The sequence below is a fragment of the Martes martes genome (genome assembly GCF_963455335.1).
Source record: "Martes martes genome assembly, chromosome: 9".
Classification (NCBI taxonomy): Eukaryota; Metazoa; Chordata; class Mammalia; order Carnivora; family Mustelidae; genus Martes; species Martes martes.
This window is the reverse complement of record NC_137896.1, coordinates 114799806-114821814: the sequence shown is the minus strand read 5'-3', so window position 1 is coordinate 114821814 and position 22009 is coordinate 114799806. Positions and strand designations below refer to the sequence as shown.

The following is a 22009-nucleotide window of genomic DNA, read 5'->3' as shown; positions in this document are numbered from 1 at the left end:
GGCCGTGCGAACCAAATGCTGCCAACAAGCATGGAGTGAGCCTGGGACAGAGCCTCCTGGTTGAACCTTGAGATGATGAGGGCCCCTGACAACACCTTGACTGCAGTCCTTTTAGTCGCTCTGAAGCCGGGGACCCCACGAAGCTGTGCCTAGATTCTTGGCCCATTGAAACTGTTTGATAACAAATGTGTGTCGCTTTAAGCTGCTGTTTGGGGGGGGGGGTCATTTGTCACTCAGCAGTAGATAGCTAAGACCATTCCCAAAGAGCTTGTGGCAAGTGAACCTTGGCAGAGAATGAAGGGGCCTATTTTGGGAATTTTTCAACAACATGGATTGGTCCTTTTTTCTTTAAAGGTTTTATTTATTTATTTGAGAGAGAGAGAATGAGCACAGGCTGGGGGATGCAGAGGGAGAAGCAGGCTCCCAGTTGAGCAGGAAGCCAGATGTGGGGCTCCATCCCAGGACCCTGAGATCATGATCTGAGCTAAAGGCAGAGGCTTAACCCACTGAGCCACCCAGGTGCCCCTGGGTTGGTTTTTTTCTTAAACCCTAGCTAATAAGAGTGGAAAAACACAGTACCCAATTCCCAGGACACAGTGGGGATTTATTAGAGTAAGAAACACCTGGCTAGTGGCCACAGACTATAAAGCCACGAGGGCCCAGGGAGATATTTAGGGCAGTGGTTCCAACTGGGGGGTTGAGGGGGGCATCAGAATCAGCTGAGGAGGGGCACCTGGGTGGCTCAGTGGGTTAAGCCTCTGCCTTCGGCTCAGGTCATGATCTCGGGGTCCTCGGATCGAGCCCCGCATCAGGCTCTGTGCTCAGCGGGGAGCCTGCTTCCCCCCCTCTCTCTCCTGCCTCTCTGCCTACTTGTGATCTCTCTCTCTGTCAAATGAATAAATAAAATCTTAAAAAAAAAAACTATTAAAAAAAAAAGAAGAATCAGTGGAGGAGTCTGGACCCCACTGGGATCTCCTGAAGCAGGAACCTGGAGCCCTGAACAGACATGATTTCTCCAGGTGAGAGACTGTAATCCTGGTTAAGAACCACGGACTTGCTCCTGTTCCCCAACATGACGTACCGGGAGATGAAGGGCCAGAGAAGTTGTGTGTCTTTTTAAGGTCACACGGCCTGTCATGGCAGCCAGCGTCCCCTCTGAATGGAGAACTCAGCTCAGCGCGGTGCTAACATCAGTGGAAACAAAGAGATGCACAGAGAAAACTTCTAAGGTTCCTTTATTTGTTTTGAAAACAACCTCTATTCTTTCTCTCTCAATTTAGTCCTGGCCTCGTGACAAAAAATGCTTTTCTCCTTGGCCTCCTCTGTAGGAAAGGGAACAAGGTAATACTCCCCGAGTGAGCTCTCTCCCCAGATCTCAGGCAGGAGCCGACCAGGCCAGGACTGGAACAGAACAGCGTGGAGAACACGGGGGTCTGTCTCTGAGCCCCACTTGGCTTACAATCCCTTCCTCCATCCTCCCTGAGACATCTGCTCCTGTCCGGGGGCTCTGCCTCCACCTCCCAGTTCAGAGCATCTACGGAAGCTGTGGGCTGCTTGTAGCCTGATTTCCAGTCTGCCTGGCATCCGGGGAAACGGCACCCACAGCTCCACTGGTTCTGGCTCGGGTCCTCAAGAGCTCACCAGGTCCCAGTGCTGGCTCATAAGTGATGACTCGCACGGGTTGACCACGACGTCCCTGCTATTCTCAGAGCCGTCACCAAACATGTCCGTGTCTAGGCAGAGATGGGACGCTATGTGTTCGATGCGGGAACCAGTCTTGGTCCATTGCTGAGAAGATGGAGAGGAGAGAGCATGAACCAGGATTCTTTGGCTAAGGGCCCAGGTTCTACCCATGATGTCAGGAGTTCCAGAACAATCAGGCATGTTTACAGAGCATGGCTAGGGTCCCCCAGAGACTTGACTTTCACAGTCTCGTGGAGGAATAAAATTGCAACTAATTGCTTTTCCAGGCATTGCTGTTGGTTTTGGTTTGTTTTTTTGTTTTTGGATAAAAAAGTAAAAGCAAAATCAATATGTCTGGTAGAAAAACTCATTAGAAGGTAATAGCTTTCCAAGCAACAGGCCAGAGAACGGGAAGCACGTGAGTCATGGGAACAACCAAAGAAACGATGTGCACTCAGTGTCTGCACGTCGGGAAGATGTGGGAGCGAGCAGGGGAGGGGCGCAGGATGGCAGTGGGGCTTCTGGGCAGCACCCGAGGCCAGCAGCCTGGACTCCTCCATAGCCGTTCGGCTCACAAAGGACCCAAACAGAGAGAGGGGTCTTGTGCCACTGCCCCCCGAGACTTTACCTCACGTGACAAAGAAGGAGGGGACAAACATGGTTTGGGGAGCCACCACGGCACAGGGACAATGGCCCACTTCCGTTAATCTCTCTCAACAGCTGCCCCGTGTGGTGGGCCTCGTCACCTCCATTTCAGAGAGGAAGGAAACCAAGTCCAGTGTCACGCAGCCGGTGAGCCAGACAATGGCATCTGAATGTCTGTCTCTCTCATGCCAACGCCCAGTGAGCAGGTGACTGCATGGGGTCAACAGCTTGGGCCCGACAGGGCACAGGGCACACCCAGAGTGGACATCCTGCTAGGGCCCAAGGCCCCCCAAAGGCCAAGATTCCGGTACTGCTCATCCTGCAGTCCTGAAGGCTTTGCCCCTATGCCTTCCTGCTCAGGGATGCCAGGTTGGTGTCGGCACTGGACAGGCAAGTACGAGGTGCACGTGCCCACTGGGGTCCGGCCAGGTCCACAGGCATCCGGAGCCAAGCTGACCGCTGCTGCTGGTGCCCCTGCCCTCGTCCCCTAACCAGAAGGGCCTCTTTCTGATCAGCCCCTCCACCTCTAGAGTTTCTCCCTGGTCTTGCACACGAGACCTGGACCTACACGGGACTGCCTGTCACTGAAGGCGACCATGCCCCGAGGGCACCTGCTGACCTCTCACCTGCTTGTCATCTCCGTTCTTGCAGAGGACAAGAACCACCGGGGCTCCCGGGAACACGGTGATGACGGACAGGCACAGCTCCTCCTGGAGGATCTGCTGGGTGTATGTGAAGGCCCATATCTGGAGGGGAAGAGGCCAGAAGGTTCACATTAGGATCCTTGGAAACCTCGTGAGACACATCTGGGACTATGTGAGAATTAGAGTAAAAAGCACTGGAGGTCCCAGCAGGAACAGACCATCAACAAGGTTGCCTTGGAAAATGGGACCCACTAGCCAGAAACTCCCAGGTCATGCCCCCGTTGAAGTCTCCCATCCCCACACCTGGGAAGGGGACCAGCCTGGGCACACAGGCCACCTCTGGGGGCTGCTGAACAATTCTGGGCTTGAGGCAGGGAAGCCTGAACTATGCTCCAGCCCAGCCGTGGGGTCTCTAGTTTCTCTGTTTGGATGCGTGTCTATTGCCCACACTTGACAGTGCAAGCAGCTGCCCGGCAGGCCACCCCCAGCTGTCTTTAGAGCGTCCCTTCTTTGAAAAGGAGTCCAATCAGTGGCTTGAGAACAGGAGTGTTATCAGAAGAGGTAGATGGCAGGACGAAGGTAACAGGGAGCGTGCCAAGGGAGGGAGTGGAAGAGAGCAGAGGGACAGCAGGTCACGGGACAGAAAATGATCCCTGCAGATGCGTGCACTCCAGCACTCCAGGAGAACAGAACATTGGGCCCCAGAGCCCCTGCAGGGAGGGAAGCTGAGAAAGTCCATGGACAAGGAGTGTGGGGAGAAGAAAGGGGCATTCCATCTGAGGGTCATTACAAAGAATGTTTCTCGGTTATTCCATGCAATGCCAGAGATCAGAGAGCGACAAGCTGCTACGGCGCCCAAAGTATTTCTAGTTCTTAGGTTAGAAGGAAAAAAATGGAAGCCTCCGTAAGGTCTTTCCCAGGCTGTGAAGAAGGAGCCTTATCATGGGGCAAAGAAGGTGACCGGTGAATTGGATACCCTGGGGAGAGCTGCAGAGAGGACCCGTCAAGTGCCGGACACCTTCTCCACTCCATGCGTGCTGGCCAGCTGACCCTCAGCCTCTGGACCAGGCCGCTGGTCAGCTACTTCTCCTTGGCCTGAGAATGAAAAAAGGGTCCCTTAGCTGGGGCCCTTGCTCTAGGCCCACGTGTCCCGTAAGCTAACTGTTGTCATGTGCTCCTCATTCTGCACATTCTCTAGCTCACAGCAGCACCCCTCCCCAGCCCCCGCACCCCTCCTGACTTCCACCATCTGGTGACATCTTCGATGTCTTTCTGTGCCCTGGGGGCCCTTGCCCTCAGGCTTGCGTCCTTCTGGTGCCTCACCAGACCACCTGGATGCAGAACCCTGCCTCTCCTGATCTGAGACCTTCCCTGTCCCTGACACCTGGATGGTGCCACCAGCCCAGGGGGGGCCACCGTCCTGCATGTGTATTCTCATGTCCCTTTTCAAACTGCCAGTGTTGGGAGAAGACCTAGACCAGAAGGCACTCCCTGGGGTCAGGGGGGATGGAAATACAGACGGATAAAACACTGGCCGTGAGTTGAGAATTCTTGAAGCCTAGGGATGGCTACAGGCTACTCTTCCATCTAGTTCTAGATCTATATCTATTTAAAATTTTTAATACTAAATGTAATGAAATGTACTCCTTGGGACGTATCAAGAAGTTCTCCTCTGGACTTGAACATCACCATGCTATGTATGCCATTTCCTTCCCTCCAGGATTAGCTGAAGGGGAGAGACGTCTGTGTGCACAGAGGTGATGCAGTAATCACGAGCTTGTTACCGATGGCCAGCATTTCCTGAGCACTGACTATGTCTAGGCGCTGTCCTGGGTGCTTAGCACAGATGACTTTAGTCTTCATAAGAATCCTGCCTTTCATAAGAATCCCAAATAGCTATTACTATTATCGTTCCCATTCTGCATGACGAGAGGCTCACAGAAATCATACAATTCTCTCCGACAGACTGTCTCTGGCTCCTTTGCTGCTGCTGCCCCCAGAGTCCCAGCTCCTTCTATCCCAGTTTAATCACAGGTAATGCCTGTCCCCGAGCTCCCTCTTCTGGGTTGTAAACAAGAATACTATAGATCACCTCTACCTCCACAGCGGAGAGCCGCCCAGTTCCCACTGGTAGCCCCACGAGACTGGGAACAAAGGTCACACCCTGTGTGGGGGACGAGGGAGGGGGCAGCGGAGAAAGCAGGCCCCTCCCCGACACGGGTGAGCGCTGGGGAAGAGTATGAACAGAGGCCCACATTCTACGGACTCCGCATCAGAGGGGCACACACAGCTGGCTTCCTGGGCCTGCTCCCCTCTTCTCCCCACCCTGGCTCCATGCCCCATCATCAGCTCCCCTATATGCCTACCCACGCTCGCTTGACCACTCCCCTTTAAAAGCCCCCTTTGGGCCTAGGTGTGTGCTAGGGACACAGTCTGCCCTCCGGAGATCCATGCAGAGCCTGATATCAGGCTAGGGCCAACTGGATGGGGGATTCTGGCCTTCAGGAGTGTGATCTAGAAGGTGGGAGCCGGTCTTGGGTGTGTGTCCAGAGAATTCCGCACAGGAAGGGGCGAGAGAGGCCTGAAGCCCAGGCCTGAGTCCAAGGGCGGGTCTGCCAGGGAGCCAGCCGCTGCCCAGGCCCACCATACAACTGGCCTCAGCTTTAGATTTCTGCCATTGTCGAGAAATGAGCCTAAACAGTCAGAGATGTGGCAAGAAGGTAAGGTCCATCTCTCTGACCCATGACCCCCCACACGGCTGCTGTGAGCCATGAATTAGCATTTAAAAAATAAATCCTGTACTTATTTTGATTACTACAACACACTGACTCTGTGTTTTTTACGTTAAAAGCATTAATTAAACATAAACACTTGAAATATACCACAATTTCTGAAAATCTCATCTTGGCATTTCTTCTTTTATAAAAACCTAGGGGCTTTAGAAACTGGACGTGCTGGGGGTGCTGTGACGGTGGGAGGGGAGCGGTCCTTCTTTTGACATCTGAGACGCGCCATCCACTAATGCCTTTCGGGAAGGAGCGCAGATGGTACCCGACTGGGGCTGGGCTCGGAAGAAATCACCTTAAGATCCCCAAGGGGAGAAGGCGCACATGCAGAGAGAGGGGATCGAAGCCTTCACACCAAGTGGACTTTCCATTAGCTGGTGCTTTACTGGCAGTGAACTAATTCAGGCTCACAATTTCTCAGAGGAACACAGCTCTCTGGCCACATCTGCAAGACAGGAGCGAGGGAAGCAGAACACAGAAGCAGGTGGGGCAGGGAGCGACGAGAGGCTTTCCGATTCCCACTCTGCAGCCTGTCAGGCTTCCAGAACGGCCTGTGATGAATGGGTTTATTAAATGAATCCCAGAGTCAGAAATGGATTCAGGAAGGTAGCAGGGGCTGCTCAGGCTGGCCCGGCAGAGATCAGTGTACACTGGGCCACAGGCTGACGGCTTCATTAGGGGGGTCTGGCCAAGTCGCAGCCCTCCCCTGCCCACAGAACACAGACACAGCCATACCCACGGGAGGTAACCCAGAGGCGGCACGGGCAGCCTCACCCTCTCATGGGCAGGCCAGTAAGGGGCTGAGGAGAAGGTTCACTCCTAGTCCTCTAGCTCCTTTGCCCCTGCCCTGGAAGAGGGGAGCCGACGATGGGGCGGGGTGGTCCAGGTTGGACAGGCTAACGGCCTTCTGTGCTTAGCGGGAGTCTCTGGAGGACAGCCCCTGTGTGTAGAGAAGGGAGCGGCCTGGCAGGTGCGGGCAGGAGACTTCTCTCTGGGCAATGCCCATCCAGCTGCAGCCTTGTGGGCTGGGATGAAGCAGGCCGCAGCACCCAGCTGGGGTGGGTCCACTGGATGGAGCAGCAGAGAGGAAAAATGGTGTCAAGAGGACATGTCTAAAGGAGCCAAGTTCTGAAGGAGGCAGGCGTGAGAGGAGTCAGGGCCCAGGCACAGGGCTGACCTAGGAGGGACCCAGGGCCACCACTAATAGGCAACAAGCACCCAGCCTGGGGCAGCCGCTCTCGACTGGGCTGATCTTGCTTTTGTTTTCTATCCAACCCTCCATCCCTCCATCCATCCACCCACCATGTGCCAATGTTTGGAGGCATTTTTTTTTTATTTGGAGGCATGATTTTCTGATGACTATGACTTGGGGGGGGGGGGTTTGTGTTACTGGTACCCAACAGGTGGGGCGAAAGACACTGGCAAACCCCTACAGTGCACAGACAGTCCCCACAACACAGAATTATCTGGTATCAATGTCAACAGCTCTGGGGTTGAAACACCGTTGCCTCGTGGGAAGGGCCTGGTCCCTGGAAGAGGAAGGACCGCCATTCCTCCTGTCTGACCCAGGTAGCGCGGGTCCGCCTCTCTCAGCCTTGCTTACTGCATCTGTGGGACGGCGGGGCCAACAGGACAGGGCTCGGAGGGCCATGGGATAACTAACCCAGATGAGGCTTGTGGAACCCACAGGCTAGTGGCTGGCTCCGGCGCAGTCTCTGGGGACAGTGCTTTGGTGACACGTGGGAGGAGCCGTGGTTGGGTGAGGGGACAAACAGTCACACGTGGGGAGAAGGCAGGGGCTGTGTTTTCACACTGAGTCCGTTACTGATGGTGGTGAGCTCCTCGTCCACGCGCTCTTCTGTGTGGGGAACTACACCCAACGGGGACAAGACCCCCAATGCCAAGCAACACTTCCCGGTGTGTTGTGGTTAGACGGCAAACTAGCTCATTTCTGAGGGCCTCCAGTTCTAGATGCTTCACAGTCACAAGGTGATCCTGGGAGGCAAGTACGACTTCATGGAAGGGAACAGAGAGCAGGGGTCAGTCTGGGCAACACCAGGAGCAGACCACAGGGTTGACTATGAACACAGGCCTCTCGGTGAGAATGGACCTGAGCTGAGAGCATCTGGGGCCACTGCTGGCCTTGAAGAACTTAGGTCACACTGACAGCCACACACGCCCCTGCAGCCCTCTTCAGACACAGTGTCTGGAACGAACGAGAGGGAGCAAGTTACACTTTAGTTCAGCCAGCCTCTTGGTGCACCCGGTTCCCAAAGGATCATGCAAACACACTGACCGGCCCTGCTGGGGACAGTGTCAGCTGCAAAGACACAGACTGCTGCCTCTCCCTGCTGACCAGTGGCAGCAGGGTGACCCAGTGGGCTCAGAGACATGCTTCCTGCCTTTGACGGGGACCTTTGCTGGACTCACTGTTGGGGTCTTTTATTTCTGATTCATCCTATCCCTTCGCCCCCAAGCTGTCAGGATACACTTTATAGGCATATGATTAAAAACCCACACCCAGTACATCTGTCGTTGGGTCCTGCTGCCGAGCTGGGGTGTGGCTGCCGGGGCTGGAGAAGGAAGCCCACTGTCTCTCGCCCACCCAAATGTCCAGCTGCCCACGTGCATCCTTCACAAGCCAGGAGCCCAAACTGCCCGGAATGCAGGTAGATGAACACACTGTGAAGTTTTTCTGTTTTTCTCCCTGTCTTTAAATTGGGGATAGCAGTGAGATTGGTGTACCTGTCTTCCTTCCATCCTTCACACACATATTTTCCCAGAGAATCCAATAAAGTTAAGGGGAAACTCGTTAACCTGGAGGCTTCTTGGGCTTAGCGGGTTTGCAAACTGATGATGTATTTCTCTTGTACTCCACCCAAGGCAAGAGCCCGCCGACGTCTTCCGTGCACACCAAGATTAAACATTTTGTTCCCAAGGTTGACAAGCCGGCCAAGAAAGAGAAGTAAGACAGGGGTAAGGATGGATGGGCTGGGGGTGGGGCAGGGGCGTGAACCTGCATCCGAGGCAGAGGACAACCACGGTCTAATTGTCTCCTTTTAGCAATGAGGACACTGACCTGATCGCAGAGGACACACCCCTGAGAGCACGTAGCCAGCTGGAAGCACAACTCTGAGCTCCTGGGTTGAACCCCGTGATTTTCTTTTACTCCAGATATCCAGGAACCCTGGAATCCTCCACCCAAATGGCCTGAACCGGATTGCAGGATCTGTGTAGATCTTACCCTGCGTCAGTCCTCCCAAAGGCAGACTGAGTTCCTGCTACACACTGCCGGGCCCAAAGGGGACATTTAGAAGAGAGTGACCGAGGTGGATATGCAGGCTACGAGTTGGGGGGACAGGAAGTAGAGGGGAGCAGGCCCAGGCTGGAAGCCAGTGCTGTGTGTGCTCCCCACCTCAACCCCACCCTGCTCTGGTGTGGAGTCCAGAATGTGGGCCTCCATACATACTCTTCCCCAGTTCCCATCAATGTTGGGGAGGGGCCTGCTGTCTGGCCTGCCCCCTCCCCAGGCCTGACATGGGGTGTGACCCTCGTTTCCCTTTCTCATAGGGACAGACGAGACCCCTTCTGGACAGGCCAAGAGGCTGTGCAAGAGAAGAAACGAAATGTAAGAGGGGCCAAGAAGGCAGAGCAGGGTCAGAGAGAGAGAGCGCGCTCCTGGAGCCCGACCGCGGTGGCAGAAAGGGCTGGCAAGCACCAAGACGGGACTGTCTTTCTTATGCCGGAAGGAGGGAGGGCTACTGGAAGGACGAGAAAGGGAAACAGGTCAGCCCTACAAGGGTGTAGCACTCACACGCATGTGTAAACGCACATGCACACACATGCCCACTGGGGGATTATTCTAGCTGAAATACTTATGTAGATTCCCATCTGTCTAAAGCGGGTTTACACCTTCAAAAAACCTGGACGTGCATCCCAGCCCAGGGATTGGCCATGGGCCGCTTTAGAAGGGAGCTGAGTCTAATCCCGCCCGGCCCCTCCCTGTCCCCCGACACGCAGCCAGGAGCCAGGAGCACCGCGGGCCCTCACTGTCCTCTGTGTAAGCAGGTGGAACATCGATCTCAGAGTCTTCTTCCATTTTTCCAGAATTTACACTCCTGCTGCGCAAACCCAACTGCTCTCTCCAAAGCAAGAAGGAAAGGACTCTTGGCTCAGTCGAAGACTGTTACTAGGATCACCCTTAGTTTCCCACAGATGACTGCTTTTCCTCCCCTTTCTCGTGCCATTGGAAGGTCAGGTGCAATGGGTACTATTACTCTCCATTCAAGTAAAGGCCTGGCATCTTTGGGAGACTGGAGAGCCCCTCCCGAGACCCAGATTTAACTATGGCTCCCCTCTTTCCACTTCCTTGTGCAGCCAAAGGCATTAAGTACCAGGAAAGCCAGTGCTTTGCTGAAGGCAGGTCGAGCAAGCTTCCGTCCCACGGAAAGGGTGGGTGACAACATTCTGGCCGTTGGGATCCCCTATGAACAGCGCCCACACACGGCTTCAGAAAGATAGGGACATGCCTCAGCTCTTCACAACGATTTATAAAACACTGCTTGAGCGAACAGTGTTGTTCTCAGCCCACGGCCATCCCTAAAGCCAGACCGAGGCCTCTGCTGGCTTCCCCTTTTCCTGTCCGGCTCAGGCAGCCCCTCCCAAGTCCTGCTGGAGCTGAGAGACCGGTCTGGGAAAAGTCACTGCGAGTGGGAGGCCGGGGTTGCATGGCCTAGAACGCCAGGGGTTGTGTTTCTGAGGGAGGCCACGGGGGCCCCCGAAGGCTGTATTGAGGTGGAGAACAATGGTCTGATGGTGATGTGTCCGCAGGGAGACGAGGGGCAGTGACTAGAGGCTGGGGTTTGAACCTAACATGGTGGTTCCCAATTCGGGTGTTTTTTTGTTTTGTTTTGTTTTAAGATTTTATTTATTTATTAGACAGAGAGAGATAGTGAGAGCAGGAAGATAAGCAGGGAGAGTGGGAGAGGGAGAAGCAGGCTTCCCAATGAGCAGGGAGCCCAATGCGGGGCTCAGATCCCAGAATCCTGGGAACATGACTTGAGCCAAAGGCAGACACTTAACGACTGAGCCACTCAGACAACCCCCCCAATCCAGGTGGTTTTATTGGCCCTGGGGTGTCTGGTGTAGCCTGGAGACAGCTTGCTAGTCAGGGCTGGGTGTGTGGGGTACTCCTGGGGGGCAGAGGCCAGGGATGCTGCTAGGTGGGCCACGGAGCAGGGACAGCCTCCCGCACAAAGAACCATCGGGCCCAAAACATCACCAATGCCACTGCTGAGGAAGGCCGACCAGGCACGGAGGAGTGGAGGCGGGGTCCAAGAGGTGTCTGAGGGCAGAAGGAATAGGGACCTGCAGAAATGGAGACCAGGAGAAAACGGAGCCAGGGTAGACAGTGGGGACTGGAGCCGTGGAGCTTGGGCAAACACAGTAACATGGAGGGAAGGACTGGGACAGGGAGGAGGCTGTGGTGCCAGGCTGCTGCTCGTAGCCGTCCATCTACTAGAACCACAGATGATGCTGCAGTGGCCATGGGCTCGCGCTGGCCACCCAGCCCAGCCCAGGCCTTCATGCATGCTCTGCTTCCTGGGCTGCTCCTTCCCCCCCTCCTCACAGGGCCCATTTCTACTCCTTTCTCAGGATGCAGCTTATTATCAAGTACTCCAGGAAGACGTCCCTGACTCTCGTGCATATGATGAAAACCGTCTCTCACTGCTTCTAGAGCAGGCTGGACTGAACTCCATCCAGGACAGAGTGGAACAGAACAGCTGCTTGCTTGCTTGTTCCTGCATTTGATCCCCCGAGGACCCACAGAGACCTGCGAACCAGCCATTCATCTCCGTGTCTTCACAGTGAGCAGAGAACAGAGATGGTTATGGAGTGAATGGATCAATTTGTGGAGGGATGAAAACTAGGATTTGTGCATCAATGAAACAAAGAGGACGCGGCCAAAGCTGGAAGCTTGGAAAAAAATCTCCAAGACACTGTTTCCAGAGAAAAAAACAATGACCTAAGAACCTTCGTGAACACTCACCACAAACCCATGAAAGTGGGGCAGGGGAGCCAGCAAAGAAAAGAGAGAGAATAGAGGATTGCAGCAGAATCTCTGTCCTTCAGAGAAACTCGACACCTCTGGAAACCCAGTGGAGCGGTGTGGGTCCCAGAGTGAGGGGAAGTCGTACTTCTCCTGCTCTGTGGCTAGGCTCTGGGTATAACAGGACACCTGGTGTCATATAAAAGCAGGTGGCGGAGGCGGAGTCCCTGCACACGTTCTCGCACTCCCAGCCTGTTACGTACCTGGGATTTTACGTCCTCGCCTTTGGTCTTGGCACAGGGGCTTAACCTGAGGTTGTAGGTCTCCGTGTTTTTCTGCCTTTGAGACTCTAGGCACTTCTGCCTCTGTCGGATACTGCCCTTCTGGATGGAGGAATCGCTGGGGATTCTGGAGGAAAGCCACAGAGACGTGAGAACCAACTGCCCTTTGGCTGAGTGACACGAGCCACTGGAGAGGTAGAGGCAGGGTTCTGAGGATGTCAGGGGCATTTCGCCCGGGGTGGCGGCTGCCTCTGGGCACAAGGCAGCAAGGAGAGACCCAGGAGCCACCACGGCAGATGGAGCCTGACGCGGAGACAGCACTAGCCTCAGGTCACACCCAGGACTCAAACCCTAGCACCTGCGAAATGCTGCTAACCTCCAGCCCTTAAGGTACTGATGAACTTAATTCCTCTTCTGATTTCAGGAATAAGGGGAGCCAACTGGTCTCTTCAGACCTCCCTATACTTAACCCCCTGTATCCAGCTGGCCACGGGATGTCCCTTGTCCAGACCCAGTCAGCTGAGGGCCTTTCCTGACAAGTCAGAAGGCAGGGTGGGTACCTGAGTTCCGGATAGACGTTCTCCAGGTACCACTTGAAGCTCTGGCACTGAAGATTCTTCCTCAGGTCCAGTCTGCTCTCAATGCTGGCAGGACGCGGGGCGGGGGAGACACAGAGAGACGGGTCAGAGGCAGGGACGAGGCTGAGAGACAAATGCACATGCTGTGCCCAGGCTGTGCGCCCATGTCTCTCCCGAAGGTGATGGAGAAACTCACCCAGGGAGAGTTCCAGAGCTCCAGGCAGAGATATGGAAGCCCACAGCAGGAGCTCACGATGGTGTGGTACTCACACGGAGGGTTTGCGCTTTCATTCAAAAACAGAATTCAGGGATGTTTTACTTTTCTTTCAAAACAAGGCTAGGAGAACGTGTAGTATGTCTGTCACTGATTCACCACTGGGGCCCTGAGTCTACTTACCCACAAATCTCTCTTTGGCTTCTGCAGCCAAAGAATACCACTCCTGCCCACCCGAGCCTCAAAGGATCAGCTTCTGTGGCTGGTTCTGGGGCCCAGTCACACCTTTACTCATCAGATATTTATTGAGCACCTACTGTGTGCCGGCCCAACGGTGGGCTTCTGAACAACAGAGAACAGTGTTGCACGAGGCTGAGCTGTGTGCACGCATGAATGTATGTACATTCTGGGCTTAAGCAAAGCATGATGTGGGGACCTCTGAACTTTAAGAGCATCTCACCAGGGGCGATTGGGTCTGGCAGGGCAAGGCTGGAGACAGGGACAGCTGTGGGAGGGGGTTGCAGACAGCCTGCTGCTGGTCGTGCTCTCAGGCAGGGAAGTTGGGGGCGGAATGGAGAGAAGGGACAGGTCCAAGTCCCTCCATTTATCCCTGCCACCGCCACCACCTTCCTTACCCCATTTGCACCTTGTCCTTCCTGGGTGAGCCCAAAGGACTGGCCCTGCTCGGCCAGCCTCACCTCCTTCCAGCCCACACTGGGCTTCTTAGTTAGCGCTAACCACCTTTCCTCACCAGACGCAAAGCAACATGAGCCAAAGAATGATGTCAGTTTTTTTTCTTTAGAGTTGAATGTTCAGAGTTTAGCAAAAACCTTGGTGCTGCATGCATGAAGGAGGCCAAAGCACCAGGGCTCGGGGGCTGTTTGACATGGGCAGGTGGGAGAGGGAAGAGTCAAGGTCCACACCCAGACCTGTGACTTGGGCCAGAGGACACAAGGAAGAGTGTCCCTGGAGATGGGGGAGACAGGCTGGGGAGCACGTTTCGAAGCACCATGGCTGAGTTCCCTTTAGGATTGGAGTTGGAGCAGCCTGGGAGGTGTCCAAGTGGAGATGTCCAGTTTGCAGTGGGATGGAAGGGGCTACGGCTCAGAATGAGAGGTCCAGGTCAGGGACAGAGACCCAAGAGTCAGCAGCACAGAAGCGGTGGTGAACGCCAGGGGGAATGTGCAGTACAGAGATGGTGATGATGGACCCTCAGGGAGGACCACAAACACGGTGGGAGAGAGAAAAGTGAGGCTACAATGGGACCAGGCAGGCGGAGACTGTAGGCACAGTCACCGTGGTCAGGAAGGGGCTCCCAGGGACAGGGGAGGTCTCCAAGCACACTCAGGAGAGGCGGGGCATGAGCTCCCCACAGCACACACTTTCTTTTCTTCCCTCCTGTTCCTTTTTAAATCATTTAAGTTTTAAGATGTGAGACCCTGAACCAGTTTAAATGCTGATGGGGACCGTGCATTAGCAAAGACAGATCAGGGACGAGGAAGTAGAGGGCAGGGTCTCCTAGAACACTGGTTCCCACACCGGCTGCACATCAGAGTCCTGGGGAGTGCGGGCAGGGGGCTGCCTTTCAACAATTCTCCAGCCCAGGCTGTACCCCAGACCCGAGTAGTTCTCTGGGAGTGGCACCCATAGCTTCCGAAACCCGCTGGGTGACTGCAGTGTGCAGGCTAGTTTGGGAAGCACTGGCCCGGCCTGGAGCTCCGCTCTGTCCGGACAGGCCCTCAGACCTGCAGCAGGACGCTACCTGGGAACTTCCTGGAAATGCAACCCTAGGGAATCAGCAACCACATTTTAACAAAAGCCGCAGATTTGTGTGTATTAAAGTTTAAGAAGCCCTGAGCCAGGAGGCAGGAGAGGAGGAATCCAGGCAGAGGGAACTGGACAAGTGTTGATTTACAAATGAATGCAGATGAAGGGTGGTCCCCATTACAAGTGGAGGGCTGGTCTAACACGGCAGGGGGCACACCTGTCTCAGGAGATGGAAGAAGAGTGGGGCAGAGAGAGTGAAGTTTCCGGGTCAGTTTGTCTCGGGAAGTCAATGCCATCTCTCTCAGCTATAAAACAGGTGTCATCTGCTGTGAGTGACGGGTGGACTTGGGGGGAGGGGTGGGGAGACAGAGAGTTTTAAATGGGGACTGGGGACAATGATGGCCGGCGGGAAAGGCAGCACGACTGACAAGTCTACTAAGGGCCTGCCTGAGCCTGATGGCCAACGGTGTGTTAGTAGCACCTGCTGATACTTTCCAGAATCTTCAGCAGCCTGTGCACAGGGGAGGGAAAGGCACAAAGTCAGGTGCATCCAGGATTGAGAAAACTTTGCCTGAGGGGCTGACAGATGCACAACAGGGCCAAAGATCTGAGGATGATGATGTCTTTTAAGGCTTCTCTCTAAGCAAGAGAGCCAAAACCAAGCAGGGGAGGGAGGGATGGAGGGAGGTGAGGAAAGGGAGGCACATAGCCACGGTCAGTGGGCCAGGAGTTTGATGAGGACTCAGGACGAATGCCTTGTGAGGTTCTGAGAGACTGAACCGGGGGGAAAGCACGGAGTTACAATTTCAGAGACACGAGCCATTTTGGCCGAGTCTGATTTAATCCTCTGGAGCAGGGACGGGCTCCTCCAACACGGTGTAGGGGCAGAAACCCATCCACTCCCCAGCTTTAGTCTGGCAAAGGGACATCAGCATGACAAAAAGCCACTGGGTGTCCCTCCAAATAATCAGATGCTAACACAGATGAAGTTTCCATTTTTCTCTCATCAGTTCTGTGCTGGAGAATGCAACATATGGTTTTGGGGATTGGACAGGTGTGGTTAGAGCCTCATGCCCCTGGTTGGGTGATGTGATCAGGGCAAGGAGCTTAACCTGCAGAAAACTCAGTCTCCTGTCCTGTGAAATGGAGGCAATGAAACCCACTTCTCAGAGTCTGGGGAGCACTCCCATGAGAGCCTTCGTGGCCTTGGCACAGAATTCTTTCCCTGTTCCCATCTACTTGGATGAAGTCGGAGCACGGCTCTTGGGGACACCTGTAGGATACTGCTCCATGGAGGAAGGAGGGTGCTTTGGCCTTGGGGGACCCAGAACCAGGAAGAGGAGCTCTGAGCTGGAGGGACTAAGGCTGTCCTGTCCTGCACCCCACCTTTCTGGAAAAAGTTAGAAATGTCCTTCCACGGTGCAAGGCACAGCTCATCCCCCAGGGCAGAGGCCCAGGTTGCCACTTGTTCCACAGGAGCTGTGGAAAACCCTGCCCAGGAGGGCAGGAGCAAGAAGGGACGCGAAAGAGAGTGGCCCCTGCCTGGGCGACCAGATACACTGGCTGTCAGGAGCCAGCACTCCTCCTGACCCCCTGCACAAAGCAGCCAGAAGGGACACTTACTTCCCAAAGGGCCTCTCCAGAGCGAACGGCCGGGCAGCGTAGTAGTACTGCTTGTACTCATCCATCCACACCTCAGCCGTCCGCTTGGTGTTCCTGGGGAGACAGGGGGTGTCCAAGAGCAGTCAGTATGCATACGCAGGCAACATCACGCAGCTGGGGGCCCCCACGATCCAGTAATAGCTCTCCTCCGCGGGGGCTGAGCCCGGCCATGTCCCACCCAACCTCCCAAGGGGCTTTTACTCCAAGACACAAGACAAACTCTTCCCCAAAAGGTAACACCTGAAAAATTGTGCCAGAAATGGAACTTTTGCAGCTCAAAAAGAAAAAGGAGGAGGGGGCTGGGAGAGGAGAGTCCACACACCACACAGGCCCATGTTGCCAGGAACCAAGAGGAGAGAGGCAGGGCCGGCGGTGGCCACCTCGCCTCCCTCTGCACACAGGCTCCCAATCCAGGTGCTCCCCTTTTCTGCAGGGCAAGGGCTGGGATCCCAGCTCTGGGCAGGACAGCCGATCACATACAGCGTCCGAGAGCAAGGTGCAGGTGTCAAGAATCAAGTAATTAAGCCAGCTGTCAGCTATCTGGCCAGCTCACTAGGCTTTTCCACCAGGTGTTTGCTCTGGGGCTGACCTCAAAGGTCACGGAAAACGAGAGAGACTGCCATGGAGGATGTGTGTCCCTGTGCAGCGGGCAGGGAGGCAGCGGTACCAGAAGAGCCCCAGGGCAAGAAAGAGGCCATCAGAAAACAGACACCAGGGGCAGTGGAGGAGCAGTCCCCGCTGGGGCCCACATCCGTGACCTTGGGGCCTCACTCAACAGGGCATGTCCCTGCAGATTTCCCGTTCTGTCTGGGGCAGAGGTCTTCCGTGGAAGTCTATGCCAAGCCCTTCCCAGCCAGTGGACCCGAAATGACAGTCACCCACTGGCTTGGTGCAGGGAAGGCAGTTACTAGCGCCTTGCCGGCTCCTTGCCCGGGGCCTAACCATCAGCAAACTGCATGTCGCCTGACCCACTGGCCAGGGCCCAGACTCAAAGACAGAGAATGTTCTGGAGTCCAGGGCTGTAGCCATCGTTCTCCTATACCAGGTGTTGCCTGCTCACGTTTTCCTCCTGGAAACCCAAGGCCTGAGGCAGCCCTGTCTTCAGTGCCTGCTGGATTTCTCACCACCCCACCCTCGCCCAGAGGTTTCTGCGAAAGGTGTTGTTAACTTTCCCTCTGGTCAGAACCACGCCAGCCCCAGGATGCTCGTGTCAGGATATAACCCATACCCACCCATTCATGTGAAAACCGAGGACAGAAGAACACAGATGAGGAAAATGACACCCCACATGAAGAAATGCTTAGCTCCTCCCTCCCCGAAATGGACAAGAAAAAAGGGAAAAGAAGGATGAATGGGTAAGTGAATCCGTCAGATGATGAGCGACAAAGGGGATAAAGGGAAAAGGTAAGAAGCTGGAGGAAAGCGGGACATACAGGAAATGTTCCTAAAACAGGAAGGAGCCTGAAGGAGAAGGAATCACAGAATGTGTATGAAGGGACAGAGCAGGAATGAGCAAGTGGACACCACGGGCGTACTGAGACCTCGGGATCTTCATCTTGTCCCCTAGCAGGAAGTGCGGACACCCTAGGGAAGAAGCCCAGGGCCAAGCATGTGAGCAGTAGCCACTTGTGCGCCCGCCCGCCTTCTCAAATCCTTCCAACGGACTTTCCCTTGGTGACCCAGGCTCAAAGGGGGAGCTGCAGATATTCTAGAACTTGGATGCAAAAATGGAATCTTCTCCCCCAATCCCAAACAACCCCAAACATCCAAAGCCCAACAGGACAGTGCTGCCCAGTGACTCGCAGGCCTCGGCAAGCCGCGGGGATGTCCGTGGGGGAGAAGAGCTTCAGCCCTCCTCCTGCTGCTGGGGGGGCCAGTCCAACCTCGCTTGCTTAGGCAGAGTCCCAAGGAGCACGACTGTGGCTTCTGAGCGCCCAGAACACTCAGGTAACCTACCAGAGAACTGGGGACAGCCACAACCCATCACCAGGAAAACCCTTGGCTTTCTGCTGCCCCCACAGAACCCCTGGGACTCGCACTTACTTTATATACGTGTTGGCGTTTCCATCTGGGAAAACATACGGGTGTTTCTTGCGGAAGACATGGCCCACTCGGCTGCAGGGGACGATCTCGAGGCTGCCGCCGCACATCCACACTCTGAAGGAGATTTCTGCAAGACAGTCGTGCCCCCTCAGCACGGCTCTGTGCTCTCCGGAGGGGAGGGGACACAGGATGGCAGCATCGGGGACTCCAGGCCCAAGAAGGGTCAGGGCCCCCCTCCGCTGCATCCAGCCTGGGGCTGGGGGGTCAAGAGCTGGTTCCACAGTCAGACTGTGTGCTCTGCTGGCTGGGTGACCTCAGTTTCCCTCTCGGCAACCGGGGCTGATGATAACACAGCTGGGAGGGTGATGCGCGTGAATATGGAAACACACAGGCACTGGCTTGGAGGAGCACGTTCATGGGGGGAGGGCCGTATTTGGGGACCAGACTGGCGCAGGGCCCTGCTACAGCCTTCAGGTGACCCAGACTGCTGCTTTGGGACACACTGAAGATGGATTAGACATGCTTGGATGACCCCGGAGGGTAAGAACCAGGATCAAGGAGAAAGAATTTTCCGTTCAAGAATACAGGAGACTTTCCTGACAGTCAAGACCCAGATAGAAGAGACTGTCATGGAGGTGGTGAGGTTCACACTCTGACCGGCCAGCAATACCCACGGACAGGATTCCCAGCAAGCTCCTGGACGAGGCACCCAGGAGAGCAGCTCCCAACTCCCGGACCACAATTCTGCCCCTCCGTAAGGGCGCCTGAATTATACCTTGGGGGGAGACGTCTTGGCAGTAGCCTAGAAAATGCTGGAAGCCTCTGAGCTGTTGCTGGGGTTGTTCCCCACCGTGGGAATGTTGCACACATGCCCATTTCTTCCTGGTTGGCTGCTGCAGCTGCAGGAGGAGAGGAGTCCCCAGAGGCAGCCAGGATTATGCTGGGGTGTGCCTCTCTCCCCTGGGGCCGTGTCCTCACCGGCTTGAGGCAGTGCCCCTGCCCCAGAAGGAGGCAATGGCAGACCAAGGTGGTGGAGGGGAGTATCAGTGACTGCTCAACAGTGTTGTGAGGGCTTTAACTTCTCTACAGACAGTGCATTTCCTTACTGACTGCACCCTGTGCATCCCACGGGGTACGCCGCTGGTGGGAAACGTCAGTTTCCCGTTTGGGAATTCCTGCCTGGTTCGTGCTTCTGCAGTCAAGCTCAAATAGGAGGGCAGGCTGGCTCAGGAGACATCCATGCCCCTGGGTGACTCCTGCAGGTGGAGGGGAGGGGTACGTGGAAGCAGGCTGCGGTCCAGGAGCAGGAAAGGAGGATGTGAGTATTCTAGTGCCTTCTTACCATATACACGCATGGCACCCTCCAGCTCCTTGGGCCCCACCTCCCTGGGTTCCTTCACCTGGGTCCTCTCTCTCTGTTTCCACTTCCTGCTCTGTGTCTCCTTCCTGTCCAGCTCTCCAAGCAGGTGTCTGGACACAATGTCTTCATCGCGATCCTCACCGGCTCTCTCACTTACCTGTCCTCAGCCAGCCTCTCCCTATCCCCTACTGCCTCCTGCCCTGTGTACCTGAGCTGCAGGTAGGGCTCTGTGGACACCAACCCCATTGCTGTCAACTTTTTTTTTTTTAAAGATTTTATTTTATTTATTTGACAGACAGAGATCACAAGTAGGCAGAGATGCAGGCAGAGAAAGAGGGGGAAGCAGGCTCCCTGCTGAGCAGAGAGCCCGATGTGGGGCTCGATCCCAGGACCCTGAGATCATGACCTGAGCTGAAGGCAGAGGCTTAACCCACTGAGCCACCCAGGCGCCCCTGCTGACACCTTCTTGACACCTGGCCTTCTGCATGCCCAGGTGCTATCCCAAATGGGCTACGGCTCATTCCCAGGAAGTTCGGGGACACGGTAGGGACAATGTGTGTGCGCTAGGATAAAGAAAGAACTTTTCAGGATTGCTTCCAAATGATGGCAAGAACACGGAGGGAGGGAGACAGGAAGAGCTTGGCCTTGGGGTCTGCAGCCCCAAGTCTGCAGCAGCCCCTGGGCCGTGTCCATGGGGAAACCTGCTTCACCTCACTGAGGGTCCATTCTGCAGGATGGCCATCCACGTCAAATGAAACCGAATTTTGAGACTATGGGGAACACTTAAGTAGGATGGAAAGATGAGCCACAGCTACGATCAGACGTCCCTGAAGCCAGTCTCTGAAACAAAGACCCCGTTAGCACTGGCCTCCTGTGCCTGCTTCCAGCTTTCTTCTTCCGCCACCAGTGCCACTTGAAATTTGTGGGCATAACATTCCAGATTTTGACTTTCCATCAAGCCCCCAATATGTAGCAATGTGGTGTTTGGCTGGGGCGCTGTGGAGATCACGTGTCCCAGACTGGTGTTTGTGGGGGTGGGGGTGGGACATGGAGCATGAGAGAGCTTAGCTGACCGCCACCACCCGCCACTCCACCTTGCTATGAGCGCACTGCGGGCCTGGCTGCAGGGGTCAGCCTGTGGGACTGTCAGTGCGTGTGTGACTTCAGTCTCAGGACGTCTTCCTAAACAGTGTGCTCCAAAAGTCTGCTGTGCTCCAATCCCTTCCTCCCCAGGATCTCAAAATACGGTCTGCTCCAATTCCAAAAAAGGAAAACCATCTCATCTTTCAAAACTAGAGACGGAGATCTGGTTTACTAGATATAACCTACAAATTTGGTGCCAGCCCTCTTCCCAAAAATACGCATACGCTTTGGCCGTGGTCTCTTCCTTTCCATGTATTCAAATAAGACATATGTCCCTCCTCATTTATAAAGCGAATCCCTCCAAACGATGCCTCGCTTCCTCCCCCACCCCCTCCCACCCCGGCAACCTGTTTCTCTCTCTGCGCTCCCCTTGCCTGCCATCTCGCTTCCCTCCACATCCCTGAGTCCTGCCTTCTGTCACCATAGGCACAGGACCCACCTTGGAAAATAGCCGTCTGACCCCAGTCCCTCACCTTCCTTCCGGTCTGCTCGCAGTCTTCCACCCCAAGGCTCTGTCTTTACCAGTCCCCCTGACCCTGTTTCCTCGGCTGACCTCATGGTTCACTTGATGCTGAGGGCCCCCCTTCATCCCTCCGCAGCCCCAGCTCTGTCCTGGCTCCAGCACCGGCTTCCAGGGGCCATGTGATGCTCGACTGAAGGGCGCTGGACACCAGCAGATAATGTGCACCTTCTGCCCCCGGCCACCCGTCCACAGCCCACTGCTGCCTGCCTTCTCTCCCCCACCTGTCAAACCCGCCCTCCCCCTCCTCATGGTCTTGTGTCTGGTGCTTTAGCTGAAAACTGCCCGGTATCTCAACTCTGCAAACGTTGAGTCATGGGAGGAAAATGACTTCTTCATCCACCCCTGGTGAGACTGGGCTGCACTCTGTTTGGTCCCCCTCCCTCAGGTGGTAGCTGGTTAGTCATCCTAATGACCGTGCTCATGGTTGCAGATGTCCTTATGTTATGATCAGCAGCAGTCCAACCTGACCCCTGCCGTCCAGTGCCTGGGGGCTGAAGCACCGCTCCCCACCCCAGAACTCAGCCCTCCGTCGACCAGTGCCGCTGCGGGTACAAAGACACTGCCTTCGAGCTTTCAGAGGCCAACAAGAGAGGCTCCTCTATGACCAGCCACCACCAGCACCTCCATCTAG

At 55.3% G+C, this 22009-nt stretch overlaps 1 protein-coding gene across 1 annotated transcript in view; it reads right to left on the bottom strand.

Moving 5' to 3' along the window:
* Nucleotides 1-1216: 1216 nt before the first annotated feature.
* The window catches only part of GALNT14 (polypeptide N-acetylgalactosaminyltransferase 14), a 208349-nt gene continuing 187556 nt past the window's right edge, over nucleotides 1217-22009 (bottom strand). Inside the window, exons 10-15 of the mRNA XM_080814691.1 lie at nucleotides 18353-18479; nucleotides 16271-16363; nucleotides 12649-12732; nucleotides 12071-12215; nucleotides 2955-3074; nucleotides 1217-1788 (exon numbers count right to left, since the gene is read on the bottom strand). Coding sequence (XP_080670817.1) covers nucleotides 1630-1788; nucleotides 2955-3074; nucleotides 12071-12215; nucleotides 12649-12732; nucleotides 16271-16363; nucleotides 18353-18479 — 728 coding nt within the window. The 3' untranslated portion in view covers nucleotides 1217-1629. The remainder of the gene's footprint in view (nucleotides 1789-2954; nucleotides 3075-12070; nucleotides 12216-12648; nucleotides 12733-16270; nucleotides 16364-18352; nucleotides 18480-22009) is intronic.